Below are 18,060 nucleotides of genomic sequence, written 5' to 3' on the forward strand. Positions count from 1 at the left end.
GTTAACAAGTAAACTAAGGGCAGGTTTGACTACCATGAAATTAATTTCATGATAAATCGGTTTCTCCGAGTGGAGATGACGGTGAAGTCACTAAAAAACCAGGAAACCAAATCCAGAAAACTAGTGTCTCTAGCTATTAGATGTGGCTAAAAATCAGGAAACAAAAACTCTACTCAAAATGGGATCCACCTTTTCCCCATTTTTTAGCCACATTTAATCATCAGAGACACTAGTTTCCTGGACTTGGTTTCCTGATTTTTGACAACTGCACCCTCATCTCCACTTGGGTAAACCGATTTGTCATGAAAAAAAATTCATAGTAGCCAAACGTGCCAAAGGCATTATTTGCACTTGTAAGGGTTTGGGAAAAAATTTAAATCTCTTGGAACAGGCAAGTGATATTTCTAATCTCATTAACGATGTTAGATATACAGAATGGGCCTAAAGACGAGCAAATAGACCACCAAAACAAGTTAGAGAAGTCCCGTTCCACAGTTGCATACTTGGTACCGAAATGTCCCAAGTAAAGCCTAAATCCAATGAGAAGAGCCTAAACCTCAGCCTCGTTAGAATCATAACAACCACTAGGCCCCAAGAAAGCAGATAACACCTCACCCACAAGTGATCCCTAAAAAGTTTCCAAAACCCGCCTGACCCCATTGACCAATGACACCCCCTAACATTTACTATAATGAACACTCCTTACCTAAATTTACCATTGTGGTTGATGAATGAGCTCACAAGGAAAGATACAAGACTCGGGCATATCGCAGTGGTCACTCATTAACTTCACTTCAGTGTGACGAGGACGAATCCAACAAACCCGAAAACAGAATACCAAAACCGAAATTTCGGCTCAGGTAAAAAATTTAATAATTTATTTTGGCCGAAATTACGAAAAAATATTAAAATTTTGAAAAACAAAATTGAATTTCTCGAAATTTCAGGAATTTGTGGGAAATCCAAAATTTCAGATTTCAGAAATTTTCAATTTTGCCCCCAACCAACCATGACTCCATGAGTATAACTGCAGTGGATAAATAAGTTTCTCACATAATCAAAATATGATACGGTTTTGGTCATCCCACAACACCAAACTAATATAGTGGATGGTTCATGAGTTTTAAGGGCACACGTTATTGGAAAAGGCTAGAAAGATTCTTACAGAAATCCACGAGTTAATATAGTCAATGAAGTAACCAAGGAAAACTAAACTAGCCTCCAAAAGAGAGAGAAAGTTCAAATATCAAAGATGGCAATGTTGTGCAGCAATAAGTGGCCAACAGACCGTAACATCATCTAGACCAGGCACAATAGTTCCTCTTACTAATGGATGGGCTCCAACTTAAATAGGATGTACGCCAAAACTCATTTCTATAGGATGTTATACAACTTTAAAATGAACTATCAGGTATAGAAACCTATACATACATATTTCAGGGTCATCCTATGTAGGTGATTTGCACAAACTATTTCAGTCCAGGCCAAACTCTCTCTCTCTCTCTCTCTCTCTCTCTCTCTCTCTCTCTCTCTCTCTCTCGTGCCCCAGCCACCCTTGATATCTGATCCAAGGATTGAGGAGGCAAGTCAATTTTATTAGAAGAAAAGGGAACAGTTAGTAAGATTACACGCCTCATGAACAACAAAAAGAGCTATGACTCAGTGCATAATTGACCGGATGGGCCATTACAAGGCAACCCAGTGGGTTCAACATCGAACCAAAATTTCTACCTTGTAGTCTCTGAGTGACCACTTTCTTTAATCTAAGCACCAAAGTGCCTTGCCAATAGCTTTTTGGAAACAAAAAATGAGGCCGAGTCAACCCTAGACACTAAACCATGTGAAGAAAACCATTATTCAGAAATCACTTAGCCACCACCCCTTCCACCTCACTGTATCATTTGTAACCTGAGAAATCAGATTTCAGGAGGCAGTGTGATATAGCCAGAAAAAAAAACAGAAACACAAGAAAATCAGTTTAGAATTTTGTCATTTACAAAATACGGTGGGGTAAAATTGGAAAATTGGCCCAAAAAACGTGTTTATAACGTTTAAAACGCATTTTAAAAGTGTTTAAAATGTTTGCCTCAAAAAAACGGAGTGTTATTCGTTGTGAAAGTTTTAAACGGCACATCAATAAAACATGTTTTCTTTTAAACGGCACATCAATAAAACTTTGAGTTAAAATGTTTGCCTCAATAAAACGGAGTTTTGCTAACTATGGTTTTACCTTGGCCGAGTTCTCGTCTCATGTGTGTGTATCAGAAAAACCGAGTTGACTTGGCCGAGTTCTCATAGACTAATTATACGAGAACTCGGCCAAGGTCAACTCGGTTTTCTCAACAAAAAAAAAAAAAAACGAGAACTCCGCCAAAGTAAAACCAAGTCAACTAGGGTGAGTCAATGATTGAAGATAAATACTCATGTCTATAGTATCTTTACAATACCTAGAGGCAGCGAACTGTTTGAAGTTTCCAAGTATGATTCTTCCTTGTGGCCTGCATATAGTGACATCGGTTTATCCCACAGATTTCTTAGGAGTTGAACAAGGTAGGATCCAACCCACCAACTTAGATTTTCTCCGCTGTGGTCTCCTTAAAAGCCAAGCCTAAGAACATTTCAACTCAAAGTTAAAAACTCTGTTAGTTCAATGACGAAATATAAATAAAATATTCAGGAGCAGGATGCATACATGGCAAATGAAAATGCTCGAGCAGACACAAACCAGATAATTAAAATTGAAGTAAACTAAGTGAATGAATATAAACCTAAATCCTGAAATAAAAATAGAGTTGAGACTGATTTGGCCTTTCTCAGTAAATCCTTTTTGCATGCAACCCTCTTTAATTAAAAATTGGGAAACATAAATTTTCTTTTTATTTTGCTTCAGGGTTGTTACTATGGGCAACGAGGACAGGGGCTTCGTAACTCGGGCAAATCAGAGAGAAAATATTCTCCACCTGGGAATTCAGTTTTGTGCCAAGTCACAAAAATCATTCTCAGGAATTTCTCGGCAAGAGAAAATCTCAGGATATATTATATATATAATTTTTTAGTTTTTCAGGTTTATATCAGGAAAAAATGATAAAAATAAAATTATATAAATATATATAAATTAAGAAAAAAATATCGTGATATTATCATGATATTTTCGCGATAAATGAAAATATCGCTATATTTTTAATATTCTCAGGATTATTTCAAGATTTTGCCGTTTTATCAAAATGTCGTCATAAGATCACAATATTTTGAAAATCTCGGAGAAATTTCAAGATTTTGACATAGGTTGTGTACCCTATTTGCTCACTGGAAAAATAAAATAAAAAGAAATTAAAATTTTGGAGAAGTGTAGAAAAGTGCATAATTAATAGGTGAGAACAATGGAATAACAGCGAAGTTGGATTTCTTTTTAATGGGACTTGAGCATGTTTTAGGTTAACCAAAACTCAAAACAACTTAACGGAAACTGTGGATGTAAAGTTCTGAACAGATACTGATGAAAATCAGTACCTTCCTATTTACCTTCCTATTCGGCAACTTGGGAGCTCTCCAACAGTGCATCTTCGAGTTGACTCCTAAATCTTTGCTCGGTCTGCAGAAAAATTCCAAAAGGATCACTCCTCAAGGAAAATATAATATGCATTGAGAAGAGAAACATTACAAGAACACATAAAGAATAAAGGAACAATATGAAAAGAAAATAGCATTCCTAGGATACATTAAAAGTAGAGAAGGATATCTAATTTACCACAAGGTTTGCTTATTTGCTTCTATTATCCAACATACACTAAGAGATTCCGAACCAATATATATATATATATATATATATATATATATATATATATATATATATATATATATATATATATACTGTATAGCAGAAGAGAAAAGGAGAGAATTATTTGAATTTCTCCCAAAATTCTAATAGAATTACACATCACTTTTTTTGACTTTTTTTAACAAAGGCACCCATTCAACCCACATATTTTCAATCCTACCCCCTCCTTTATGCTTTTTAACAAAGGCACCCATTAAAGCCACATAATTTCAATCCTACCCCCCCTCCATTATGCTTTTGTAATAAAAAAAAGTGGACAAAGTGAACATAATGACGTTTTTTCTTTGCAAAATTACGGATTAGGTACATATGTTACATAATACTACGGATTTTTGTGAACATATTACATAATACTACAGACTCAGGATGCCTTTCAAAATATTGACGAATTCCGGGCACCTTAAGAGGAACAACATATTATGGAAACTTCTATAGATTGGAGGGCTAGGATCAGCCTATGGAAATGATTTTAAGGGCACAACCTATTTCTGTTGTGTTCCATCACATGGACGGTTTGGATCAACCTATGATGTGGTCCGTACAATTCTTTGTCGGCCCGTGCATCGCACGGGGTTTTTTACTAGTATATATATATATATATATATATATATATATATATATATATATATATATATATATATAGAGAGAGAGAGAGAGAGAGAGAGCAAATGGGTTCCTACACACTTGTGTAGATAAGTCATCTACACACTAGCTTAAAATACAGTGGGGGCCCACATTGTTTGGGTGATCCAATCCATTCATTTGAAAGGCCCTCATATAGATAAGGTGTCCACAAAAAATCAGATCCATAGGATCATCCCAACCCTACGAGATGATCCTATGGATCTGATTTTTGTGGACACCCTATCTATGTGAGGGCCTTTCAAATGAATGGTCTGATCACACTTGATACACCAATAATAATTCTCCATAGAATTAACACGTATAACTTTTTCACTTTCCACAGTTTGATCACACTTGATATACCACTAATAATTCTACATAGAGTCATCACGTATAACCATTTTCAGTAATTACATGTATCACTTGCTCCAGTAAGAAAGCATCAATATTTCAGTTTGAACGTCTTTCCATTTGATTTAGAAGCATTTGTGTTTACATCTATTCTAAGAGAGAGTAATATGTTCTAAGAGAGAGTAATATGTTCTATTGTTTGGCATAATAGTAGTTTCTTTCCGACATGGTCTTTATGTGCAACATTTCACGTCAGTAATTGGATTCTTCAGGCATCACTGAATGAATATAGTCGCACAAATCCCAGTCATTTCCAGGCATAGTTCAGTTTGTGCACCTTGGATCCCATGAAATGTAAGTCTCTATGAATGATAATCCAGAAAAAATAAAATCACAATATTTTGAAAATCTCGGAGAAATTTCAAGATTTTGACATAGGTTGTGTACCCTATTAGCTCACTGGAAAAATAAAATAAAAAGAAATTAAAAAAATTTCAAAAAAAATAATCCAGAAAAAATATCTTTACCTTGGGTTTGCTTCAAAGTATGCATTTAACATGGTTAGTAAAGGTGGAAAAACTATAGAAAAACGTGTATTCTCCCGTGAACAGGTAAGACATATGAATCACCTGTATGCATATGCTTGACTATGGTTTCCCTAAAAATCACCTCCAAAAGTTTGGGGATTTCTTAGCCAGCCGTAGAGGAATACGTTCATGGTAGTACCCAGGCCTACAAATGTACTCGGTACCAGTATTAAGTCATACATGTCCCACTCAATAATGCTAGAAAGCCATACAATACAGTTCACAGTTTAAAATTCAACCTGTGATTCAGAAATGTTTTCAGTTGTAAATTGGTACTGCTCCTGTGGTACAAGTAAGCTACCATCTTCTTAATCCTAATATTTAGATTTCTCTTCTATTATAAAAAGCACCTATGTATTCCTTGAGCTAAAGTTTGTTTTCATTTAAAATACCAAATGACATGCATGATGCAATAAAAGCACATGAGTTTTTGTTAGCTGCAAAACTAGCAGATAAAGCACCTATGTATGCAATATTATAATTTAAAGTTGCACAAGTTAGACCTGGAATGAGTATTGAAGTTGAGCAAGCACCCACTCAATGACACAGAGATGCAAAAAACTTAAATGGGTTAAAGGAACAGAATAATTTACAAAGTAATAAGTTTCGTTGTATGAGTCAAATATTACTTGATAGACTTATCATTTTTTTTTTTTTGAATAGTTAATTGATAGACTTAGCATAAGTAAGATATTATGTATCTAATCACCTATGCACTCCCTTGTTTTAATAATGGGACTCCTAACTTTATTAAACACCTTTTTGGTTGCTGAAGGTAGCTTATTTGACAATTGTAACAGACTATAACATCTAATTACTGAAAATATAAAGAGAGGAGTGTCGTTATTAATGCAAAGTTGTCTATTATCTATAACCCAGGATGCACATTAAGTAAGATACGTTCAGATTAAAAGACAACCATTAGATGACTTACATATCCCCATCTCTGGAACTGTTTATGTATGGGATTTGTGTATTTGTACCGGAGCTGATAATGTAAGGATCAGTTGTGCAGATATACGTTTCGAAAGATGTCTTCTTGGGAATAGACAATTCAAACTTGTTATTTGGCTGGATCCTCAAACAGATTGTACAAGTAGCATCAAATGGAAGTAAAATTCTCTTGAGCTTAAGGGTCTTTGAGAAGCAACTAGGCTGAGTTTCGGGTTCTTGAATGCCAAGATACTGACATTTGCGGGTATCCATTTCCTTTGAAGAATCAATTGCTACCCTACATCCATTTGGCAGGTTATTCTGTACTGTTCTGTGTGGAGTAGTTGTGCCAGTTTGTAGGGCATTTCCTTCGACGTTCCTAATAGTGGCAGTACCTTTATTCTGCATGCATGGAGACAGCTGGGACCCGTGATCCAAGGAATAAGCTTCAACAGCCATTTGTCTTTTTACAGCTTGGTTTGAGGGAAAAGCAGAATCAACTGAATGGTCATGTTCAGTTACAGTGGTTGAATCCGACTTCTCTTGCATTCGAAGCGAACAATTTAAGAAACTGCATGATGATTTGTTGACTTTGAAATTTTTTGTTGGAGGAGAGGGTTTTATTCTAATCTCTACATTGCGCCCAAGAACAAGTTGAAGCGAACTAGCAATGAGTTTCCATGACTTCTCTGCCCTGGATACATGATCTGGATGACAGAATTCTACCTCTGCTATTGCCATACCTGAAATTCCAACAATAGTACTCAGTATAACTTCTTGGGCATTAGATATACAACCATTTCAAAGATGCATATATACTAAAATGAATATTAATAAATCCACCAATAAGGACAGAGGAGATCACAGCGGTTAAGCATTTATGAAAGAAAAAATTGAAGTCGAGCATTTAATCATGGTTGCAAAAATGAAATCTCCAATCATATAATGTTGAGGAATTGCAAGATGGCAGCATCAAATGAATTAGCTACTCTAAGGAAGACCATGGTCCAATACCAGACAATACACCTTCCAAAGATGTGAAGGGTTACCACTTACCATGCTGATAAAAAAAGGTGTGCAACCTTCCTTTTTTTTTGAATGGTGAATGTCATTAGCCAATGCAAAAGAGACTAGGATGGTCACCCCCTACGAATCTTTAGGAGGAAATGCGTCAAAAGCCTCTAAACTCCAACCTATTATCTACTCAAACCGAACAAGGGCGTCAACATCGGAGTTGGCTGAGCACCAAGCATATGTTGAAAAGCCACCGAGTGACTGTCCACCTTGTCCCTTACTTCCTCGATCGCATCCGCAAAGTTCCACGGATACCCATTTCCATCTCTAATTCATCTTATCATATTAAGTGAGATAATGATGAGACAAGGCGTCCAGTGACTGGCTATGTCAACATTGGATACTTTCGCTGCCCTTGAATGACATTTGTTCTTTAAAAGATGCCTAGTGGGGAATATTGGATGAAACGAAATGATTCGGCCCAAATATTTCGATTTCGTTGTCTACCGAAACGAAATCCCACCTGAATTCAGAAAATTACAAGATTTCGCCCGAAATTTCAGAATTCTGTTAATGTTTCGGTCGAAATATGTGAAACATGCAACTTTGCATATAAAAAAGCAAAGTTTCTGTCAAAAACATTTCGACAGAAACTAAAAATCAACTCCAATCGTAGAAAAGAGAAGAACAACGAGAATCCTTCAAGATATTTCTAAAAAACTACAAAAAATGAAAAGAAAAGCCAGTGGCGAAGAATCTTACTTGGATTTCGGCTGTGATTTCGTACTGAAATGTTTCCGTGTCGCTGATGACCGAAACTGAAACCGAAATTTAAAACCTTGGATGGTCATTGGGAGACCTCAAGAGAGGGTGTGTGGTGCGTGGGTTGGCGTGGGGTGGGTGGGGGGGGGGGGGGGGGGGTGTAAAATTCGTGCTCTCAGATGGAGCTAGAGAGAGCATCATTGGTGAAGAAAAAATCCTTTTAATTTTTCAATCTTGTAAGAAGATGAAGCAATTCTAGCCACGACCAAACGAGGCTTTTCGAGACCCCAAAAAGGTCTCTTGAGATGGAAAGCAAAGGAAATCTGGTACAAGGGGATGACGTGGTTCCGTATGCATGGGATCCTCTAAGAGATTAGTTATGAACACCATTTTGTTTTGGTGTTTCATTTTGGTCAATCGGATGGGACATATCGGTGTATCATCCATTTCATGTTCCATTCCAGGTTTTAAATCTCGGTTTCGGTTTCGGTCTGTTAACTTACCAACTTCTCCAAAAGCTTAAGTTGTTGGAGAAAGGCGTTATTAATCTTTTATACTTTAACACTACCCCGCACGTGTGGCCCACTTGGCAAACACGTGGCACATGTGGTCCCACTTTGGGCCGACCATCGCATGTAGATTTTTGCTATCTGGGAGGTTTGAACTTGAGACCTTTGGCTCTGATACCATGTTAACTTACCAACTTCTCCAAAAGCTTAAGTTGTTGGAGAAAGGCGTTATTTATCTTTTATACTTTAACACAGTCATCAGCAAAACCGAAACATTTCGGTTTCGGTACGAAATTTTGGACGAAATCTTGTAAAAATTTCACCGAAATTTCACGGAAATTTTCGAAACGTTTTACCGAAATTTCAGAAATTTGGGGTGAAATTTTGTAATTCACAGAAACGTTGCACCAAAATTTCCGAAATTTCACCTAAATTTCATCGTTTCAACCGAAATTTCTGAAACGTTTCGGCTGAAATTTCCGAAACGTTTCAGCGAAGTTTGGTACTTTTCCGACTCAATGTAGATTTCGTTTCGTTTTCCAACGAAACCGAAATATTTCGGCGTTTCGGCCGAAATTTAAAACCATAGTTCCATTACTGAAAAAAGAGGTCACAGCCAGACATTTTTCTTTAAATCATTAAAACAATGAAAAAAATAAAAAGAAGTGAAATTATTAAAAAATTCAAGAAACAATTATATGTACAAAATTTTTAAAAATACACATTTTATTACTTAGACATCAAATTTATAGCAATACATCAATGAAACTGAGAAAAATTAATCATGCAAAATGCTAAGGGCTGTGAATATTATAAATAAAATTGAAAATTGAATGGTTCAATTTTCTTACAAATCACTTTTCATCTCTCAAACCCGAAAGAATGCAAATAAACCCTAAAATGTAGTATGTTGTTGTGCAAGCGCCCAAATGCCTTATATTATGTTGGTGCTTAATCATTGAGCTTGGATTGTACACTTTGAACCGTTGAGAACTCACAAAACAACAAGCTATAAGGGGAAAAACTCTTTAAAATCCCAAAAGACTATAAAGTGAAGAAAATATGGGGTTTGAAGGGTGGTTTTATAGCCCATCTACATTTGGGGTCGTAAAAAGCCACGACATAGCCATCCAACAGCTATAGAAACGGTGCCATCCAAGATAGATCCCTCCTCATCCGAGCATCTTGAATCTGAACTTTGACGGATTAAGTCTTGGCAATCCAAATCCGGCAGGAGTTAGAGGTCTTCCTAGGAGCTCAACAAATGTGGTAAGGTCATGGTTTTAAATTTTGGCAGAAACATTTCGTTTTGACAGAAATATTTCGATTTCATCTACAACCGACACGAAATCCACTTGGATTCGCAAAATACAACATTTCACCCGAAATTTTGGGACTTCATTAATGTTTCGATTGACATATGCGAAACATTCAACTTTTCAAGTAAAAGCCAAGACATTTCGACAAAAACCCTGGCAAAAATCAACTCCACTCGTAGAAAGGAGAAGAACCACGAGATTCCTTAAAGGTATTTCTAAAAAAGACAACATAAAAAGAAAAACCAGCGGTGAAGAATCTTACTTGGACTTCGGCCGTGATTTCATACTGAAATGTTTCTGCGATTTTACAAGATTTCAGCCAAAATTTAGTACCGAAACTGAAATATTTTGGTTTAGCTGATGACCGAAACCGGAATTTAAAACATTGGGTAAGGTGGGTGTTCTCTAGGCCAATATGTTTCAAAGACTAATGAAGCAGAAGTTCAAACCCTCCTTCAGGGTATTTGTGTAGGTGTTTCTTGGATAGTCTCATCATTGAGGAAAATTCCATCAATGTGGTTAGATGGGGGAGAGGGGTACTGACTTTCTTAGGAGATTTGTGAATGCTATAGATGGAGTAAAAAGAGGCAGGGGCGGACCGAAAACAACTTGGGTAGAAACAGTGAGGAAAGATTTGATAGCTAGGAACATAACTCAGAACATGACTTTGGATAGGATAGAATGGAAGAAAATGATCCACATAGAAGAACCCAACTAGAGCCAGGATTAGAGCTAGGTAGATTCCTTTCACCTTCTTCATGAAATTTTTCTAAAGGATTCATTTAGCCAACCCCAACTAGTTTGGGACAAAGGCTTTGTTGAATCGAGTTGAGTTGAGAATTTGTGAATGCCAACGACGTGATTAGTGAGGAGATCAAGCAGCACAATATTGATGTTCAACACCTTTGGCGATTGGCTAATAGAGAGATGAAACAACTCACTTGATCAGGGGTTGATAGGGATGAGATGATATTTGACTTTCATCCTCCTTGAGGTTTTGCACTTTGTTTTTTTGTTGGGTGTTGTTGTTTTGTGGGGCCTGCATATTTTTGGGCTTTTTTTCTTGATTTTTTGTCATTTTGCAGTGTTATTCTCTTTGTATCTCCAAACAACATTGGTAGTGCGATTTATTTTAGGCTAGTTAAAGCATCTACCACTAAAAAAAACAGCTATACAAAGGTAAAAAATAAGTTTGAAGTGGTAAAAAAAACCTACTGCATAGCTATTGTGCGCGAGTGGGGCAGCTTTTCTATAATATTTGAGAGAGAGAGAGAGAGAGAGAGAGAGAGAGAGAGAGAGAGAGAGAGAGAGAGAAACAGGGTGCTTAGTACTATTTTGTCCGGTGCAAATGAAATGAAACAAAAATGGAATCTCTGGGTTTGAAGGCTCTTTAAAAAATATTTCTTTGTAATAATGAGACAAGTTGGGATATAAACATAAATATGTGTAGGCTCCCAAGATATTCAAACAAAGAAACAACTAGTAATGAGTGGCTTACTGTTACGAATTGTTAAACTAGATATATTAGCCATTAATAATCTTAGGATTTTCTAGATCGGGTATCCTGAATAATTAGGTTCTTTCAAATGATAAAATTCTTCATGCATCGGTAAATGAAAAATCAATATGCCTACTCTTTTAAGAATCTTATTTGTAATAAAGAAACAAATTGGGATATAGAAAATTTAGATGCATAGGTTTACAAGCTTCCCAAATGGTTACAACTGACAACAGTGTTTCAAAACATGAATGTAGACCAAAATGCAACCGAAGCAAATCCTAGTTGATTTGGTGCGGTGTGATCAAGTATTCGGTTAGCATGCTTAAGTACTTGGTTGATGCGGTTGTAAATCAGGAGATTCAAAGGAATATTGATTGACTTTGTATGGCAAAATGCAGACACAGACAAGAATGCGGCCAAGGTAAAAGTGAGTCAACTTGGCAAGTCAACGATGGCACAGGGGAGTTTTGAAAATATGGGTTAAAGGGATAACCCGCAAAAAGTGCCTGAGGATTCTTACATATGTATTTATTATTTGTTAACAATCATATAATGTTCTAGACCTGGTTTGTCGAATAGTTAGATTCTTATAAATGATAAATTTTGATTTACGAAGTTATTACGCAGATATTTCCTACATACCATGAGAGAGAACCAAGTCTCAACTGCCAATAATGTACATTAAAATAATCATGCTCAATGGCAAGAAATATAACTCCAAAAAAATAAAATAAAAGGAAGAAAATGAATGAGCGAAAAACAGAGGTTTCCAATGACCGCATATTACATTATTAGAGATAATAAATTGCAAGACATACCTTGGCTGACACAAACAGATAACAATTTCCCTTTTTTCTGTAAGAACTTTCTAAGTGTATTTGATTGGCACTTTTCTACAGCTCTTCTCCATATAGTTTCCAGTTCCCATGAAGTATCACTGTGTATTTCTGACAGATTTGAATCATAGTGGCTGTGCACATAAGAAAATGAACAGTTCATTTTCTCCATTGTTGACGATGTGCTGCACAAACGACTATCTGCATTCAAAAAATGGCATAAATACGGTGAAAATGAACTACAAAAGCATTTGAAAACTCTTGCTATCGTAGTTGTGTGAATGTTCAAAAATCAAGACCGAATTTTGTGACAAACTCCCAACAGCCATCATAACAATCACCACCCAATGGGTCTATGATAAGAAATAGTTAAGCCCATGCTTACCTCTCTGGCATGATGCTTTCAAATGTGTCCTTGAATCATAACCATTCAAGAGAGAAGAGGATTCTTTAGCACTGAACTGTAATAGCGCTACCGTAAGCCATGTTGTTTGATTCTTTGATGACCTCAACTGTTTTTCAGTTTCAGAAAGTATTTTTAATGCATTCCTCAGTTTCTGTAAGTCCACTTCAGCTAACACATGAAATAGGGAAATCAGAATAGCAATAAATTATTCTTCAAAATGTATGTAGACATATGATGGAAACAAAAGTGTAACACCCAATCTCTCTCTCTCTCTCTCTCTCTCTCTCTCTCTCTCTCTCTCTCTCTCTCATGCATTTCTGATGAAAACCAAAGGTTCACAGATCATTTTCTGATAACCTTGGAGCTTAAGAATGGTTTATAATTCAAATTAGTTGCAACAAACATTCCCAAATCAAAATAAAAAGCACATAATAACCCAAAGTAGCTAGAAATTTTATATAAATCCAAAGCTTTTAAAATAATTCATAGTGGAAATCAACTCATCCAACTAAAAAAAATCAGATCTCTACATAAGTCTATTAAACAAATCAAATTTACTAACTAATGTCACACTATGGCCCAAAAGGTGTATAACATGATCGAAGACTAATTGGGTTGGTAGATTCGGGGTATGAAACATGGGAATTAGGATGAGAATGATTAGGGTTATGGTTGTGGGGAAAATTCCCAAGATCGAGATCAAGAAAGAGATTAAGATCAAGAAAATATCAAGATCAAGAAAGGGGATTTTGTTTAAACAATGGTGAGGGCCATCGATCTAGCATTTAGTATTAAACAGATCAGGATTAACAATGCCATTGAAAAGAATGCAGGAGCATTGACCTTTTACCTAAGGAACGTGAATAGCGTCTTGTTGACACTGTTGCAATTGATAAGAGGCATCCTTGAGAAAACAAAACTTACATAAAAAAGATTACTAGTGGTGCACATGTTTGATAAGAAACATACTCCAGCACAACAATTACCATGAACTGCCAACTGGCGTGTTATGACAAAGAATTGAGAAGCGCAAAACAAACACAAATCCAAACAATATTCCCTAGCAAATAATTATTACCGAAACAGATCATCACATACCCGTAAAAGGAAATCAACAAGAAGAAATCACTGCACTTACAACCATGTTTTCCACCAAAGTTTCTTTCAACTTCAGAACTTCCCAATTGACATCTTCCTGCCAGAATGTCCATGATGAGATTTGCCAATTGTGATATTAACTGCATAGGATCAATCCTGGAACGCATAAGCTCCCTAGCCCTTCTAACAGTATTTGAAGTGTCCGAGGACAAGGCCAGATCCAGCAAATCAAGTAACTCATCATCTGAAACAATTCCATTCTGCACACACAATAACAAAATGAAAATGTATATAAAGAAGATAATAAACCCGAAAAAACTCTCCCCCAATAAAGGTAGATCACGGTCACTCACGAGTTCGTATGCTAGAGATATCGTGATTCTTTTTCCAAGCAAACTTAATTGGTCAAGCATTGTCTCTGCATCTCGAAGAGAACCACTGGATTTAGCGGCAACAAAATCCAGTGCAGCCTTGTCAAATTCCAATTTTTCTTCTACACAGATCTTTTGCAGCCTGCTAACGATATCTGCATCCCTTATCTTTGGGAAGCAGTATCTTTGGCATCGAGATATAGCACTCCGAGGTAGCTTATCCAGGTCCGCAGTAATCATTATAAAAATGACATGTCTAGGAATGTCCTCGAGGTTATTCAGAAAAGCAGCCCAGATTTCCGCTCCCAGTAATTGGCATTCATCAACAATGAAGATCTTGAACCGGGAGGATACTGGAGCGAGACTTGCATTCTTAAGAAGTGATTTAACCCTGCCTGTATGGTTAAGTTTTGCCGCATCCACTTGTTTGACATCCCTCCCCCTCCCAGAGAAAAACAAAACGCATTCTCTGCAGAAGCCACATGGCCCATGTTCCTCAGGGGATGAGCAATTCAATGCCGCAGCAAAAATCCTAGAAGTTGATGTCTTACCAGTACCACGGGGACCGTGGAACAGATAAATGGATGTGATTTTTCCTTTGGAAATGGCACTTCGAAGGGACTGCGTTAATACATGATGTCCGACCACATCATTGAAAAATCTTGGCCTGAATTTCTCACTTAGAGTCTTCGGATTTCCTGAATAGAGAGCCATTTGTCCCTTCAAATACCTGGAGTTCCTTTCCCACCCCAAATTATCAGTCTCTCGTCCTTCAGATGATAACAACGGATGGTCCTCAACATCGGTCGGGGTACTAGACCAGCAGCGACTAACTCCACATCCATGATGATTTGGACCCACCTCATCCTTTGCAAAGAGCGATGTGCTAATGCTTGGCCCACCCATCCGAGCGTCACTTTCAGACTCGGCTGGACTACCTACACCACTCCTAACAACATCCACTGCAACAGTTGACTTGATCAGTTTACGATGTCGCAACTTCCTCTTTAGCAATGTTGAATCAACCCTTCTCGACCGCGCAGAGTCTAAGTTCGGTTTGCTATCTGAGTCGACATCCTCTTTCAAACAGTTGCCAGAATGACAAATCCATGTCAAGTCTGATGTTTTGCTTCTATGATTGTGATAATCTCTTCCACCTGACAAATTTTGGTATAGACCATTGTCAATCCTTTTTGTCGACCTTGAATGTGTCACACTAGTTCCAACTCCACTAGATCTCTTGTTAGAACTGAGTTCAGAATGGGAATTTCTCGAACTATAACCCAATTCAGAATCACTTCCGAGTTGCTCACTTCCTCCACGTGGACTAGAATTCTGAAACCAATGAATGCTATGATTATCTGAACCACCTTCCTCCCCATTGTGATCAAAACTTAGAGAAACCCCATTACAAGAATTTGTTTCCCAGCTCAGATTGTCCGCGAGAGCAGCGAATTTGGTCATAGATTTAGTGGATGGGTCCCTTAATGATCTAACTCTCTTAAGTGCAACTAGGGTCTTAGAAAGAGGGATATCGACGGAATGCCGCCTTGTTTCTGACATTTTAGCTGTGGCTTTTTCCCCTAGTCAGATTCCATGACTGTATGACTCAAAATAAAGAACAAGAGACACCAATTCAGAAACCACCTGATCATTTTTTTAAACACCCAAAACCAGAAATGAAGAAAGAAAAGAAAGAAAAAAATCTAACGAAGTGCCAATGAATAAAAAAAAATATAAAATGCGTACACTGGAAATTGAACTGCAATTGTCATTATGCAATATGTAAATGAAAATGATATCAGCACAACCATGCTTTAATAATTGCACTAATTCAACCTGGCTTTTTCCCCTAGTCAAGATTTTCTCCAAGACCCACCAACCAAATGAGGAAACAAAAGGCAAAACCAAGTCAGATATCAAAGAGAGAGAGAGAGAGAGAGAGAGAGAGAGAGTAACTAGACTCTTTCAACAGAGAAACAGAAAAGGAATGACACTTTCCTAAGTTTCCTTCATCCAACAAGCAAAATAAAGAAAAAGTGAAGAAAACCCAATTGTAAAAACAGGACCTAATATTAGGAAAACAGAAAAAGTTTAGAGAATATTCAAATCTCCTCATTTTCACAACACCCAAAATCATAAGCAGAGAAAAAAAAAAGAACATAAATGTTCAAAAAATAAAAAGAGGCTGTAATAATAACCAAACAAAAAAAAAACATACCTGTAAAATGCAGTCCTTGAAGCTCCTTCAATAACCTTACATCAATGATGAAGAAAACCCTAACCAAACCCTAAAACCCAGATCCTCAATTTCTGTTTCGGGCGTGACAAGGGGTAGTATAGTCGAAGTGTTGAGAAGGTGGTAAATGGGTAAATAAAGGTAATGTCTGGGGGTGAAAGTTTTGCCATTTTCCTCTGGTAAACGTGCAGAGAGAGAAAGATTCCAGACATGCTCTGCTCTTTCAGAAGAATCCTTCAGAGGTGGCCTCGAGAATGGAGAAATGGGCCTAAAACGGTAATTTTATCAGTTGCAGCCAAAAGCTGTGTTTTTAGTACAGAGAACGTGGATACCCTTTTTCCCCTTGGAAAGTAGGTCCCCGTTAAATTACAGAGAACGTGGAATAACTGTTCTCTAGGACATCATCTTCAATCCTTGTGACCATGTGTATTCTTAGGATCAACCCTCTAATATTTAGTCCCTCTAGATCGGAGGGTTAGAATCAACTTATCGAAATGATTTTTGGGGCACAACCTATTTAGGCTGTGGCTCATCTAATGAACGGTTTGGATCATCCTACGGTGAGGCCCATACCGTACTTTTTAATATAGTGAGGAGTGTTGTACATTTTAAAAAAGGGATTTGCTAGGGACCATCCTAGGAGGGAATTCGCGGCCGGCTGTTGCATGAGAGAGCAGCCACACATGCTCACTTCTCAATAGATTTTGTCTTATTCATTTAATTCATCTGACGTGGCTGCTGCCTCATGCAACAGCTAGCCATGAATTCCTTCCTAGGAAATCCCTTTAAAAAATCACTCGTGCCAACTTTGTTCAAATATCCAAACTATTCATCTGTTCAGCTCTAGCTAGGGGTGCAACTTGGGTCGGGCTCAAGCCGATTTTGGCTCGGGTTGGGTCAGGGTTGGGAAAAGCCAACCCGATTTTATTTTGGGATGGGTTTAGGGCTGAGGCCTTGGCAACCCGACCCGAACCTGACCTCCATCCTCTAATTTTCTCTAGATTTTCTAGGATTACGTTTTTTTTTTCTTGTATTTAATTCAGTTGTTGAGGCTAATGTAAACAGATTGTGCCCTAAATATTATCTCCATAGGATGATCCTAACCCTCTAATTTGTAGACAAACTAAACCACACCATATAGAAATCTCTACAAATCAAAAGGTTAGGATCATTATATGGAGATATTATTTGGGGTATTGCCTACTTACATAGCAGCCCAACAATGCAAAGGTAGGCCCCACTCTATCTTTTAAAAAATACATGTACTGACACCATATACTGTATACTTATAAGAAAATTCCTTAGGGCACCTTGCTCAAAGATTGAAACGGTTCATTGGTTAGCCCCAATGTAAATAGGCATTTCCCCAAAAATCATGTCCATAAGAGGACTATTAACTCTCCAATTTGTAGAGGTTCATTTATACATAGCGCCAGAAGGTTAGGATGATGCTATGGAGATGATTATATGGGCAAAGAACTATTTACGTTTGGGGCCCAACGAATGAACGGTTTGGATCTTCGAACAAGGCAGGCCTAAGATTCTTTGAAAAAAAAAATACATTTTATATGCTCCACACTACGTGCACTCTTTTTTTTCTTTTTTCTTTTTTAAATACAGTGAAGCATAATATATATGAGAAAACGGTTCCTACACATATGTGTAGATAAGT

The 18,060-nt window shown here is 37.2% G+C and overlaps 1 protein-coding gene across 2 annotated transcripts; it reads right to left on the bottom strand.

Moving 5' to 3' along the window:
* Positions 1-1,235: 1,235 nt before the first annotated feature.
* Positions 1,236-16,754, bottom strand: LOC143892376 (protein STICHEL-like 2). 2 transcript variants are annotated; one of them, XM_077396966.1, is made up of 9 exons: positions 16,371-16,754; positions 14,132-15,749; positions 13,819-14,038; positions 12,660-12,848; positions 12,257-12,475; positions 6,335-7,076; positions 3,523-3,592; positions 2,448-2,608; positions 1,236-1,562 (listed from the first exon to the last, which is right to left on the bottom strand). In XM_077396966.1, exons 2-8 carry the CDS (start codon positions 15,710-15,712, stop codon positions 2,519-2,521), a joined length of 3,111 nt encoding a protein of 1,036 aa, XP_077253081.1. In that variant the 5' UTR covers positions 15,713-15,749; positions 16,371-16,754; the 3' UTR covers positions 1,236-1,562; positions 2,448-2,518. The 2 variants fall into 2 exon arrangements, with proteins under 2 accessions (XP_077253081.1, XP_077253080.1); XM_077396965.1 differs by lacking the exon at positions 1,236-1,562 and adding an exon at positions 1,575-1,908.
* Positions 16,755-18,060: the final 1,306 nt, after the last annotated feature.

The sequence above is a fragment of the Tasmannia lanceolata genome, unplaced genomic scaffold, assembly GCF_043159265.1.
Source record: "Tasmannia lanceolata isolate RefF3 unplaced genomic scaffold, GAP_Taslan_0.1 ptg000015l, whole genome shotgun sequence".
Lineage (NCBI taxonomy): Eukaryota > Viridiplantae > Streptophyta > Magnoliopsida > Canellales > Winteraceae > Tasmannia > Tasmannia lanceolata.

Excerpts from the sequence above, each read along its gene's own strand:
- LOC143892376 (XM_077396966.1), bottom strand. The coding sequence starts at position 15,712 with ATGTCAGAAACAAGGCGGCATTCCGTCGATATCCCTCTTTCTAAGACC. Across the intron at positions 14,039-14,131 it reads TATCTCTAGCATACGAACTC|AATGGAATTGTTTCAGATGA; the intron begins GTGAGTGACCGT and ends TTGTGTGTGCAG. Across the intron at positions 12,476-12,659 it reads GAAAGCATCATGCCAGAGAG|ATAGTCGTTTGTGCAGCACA; the intron begins GTAAGCATGGGC and ends TTTTGAATGCAG.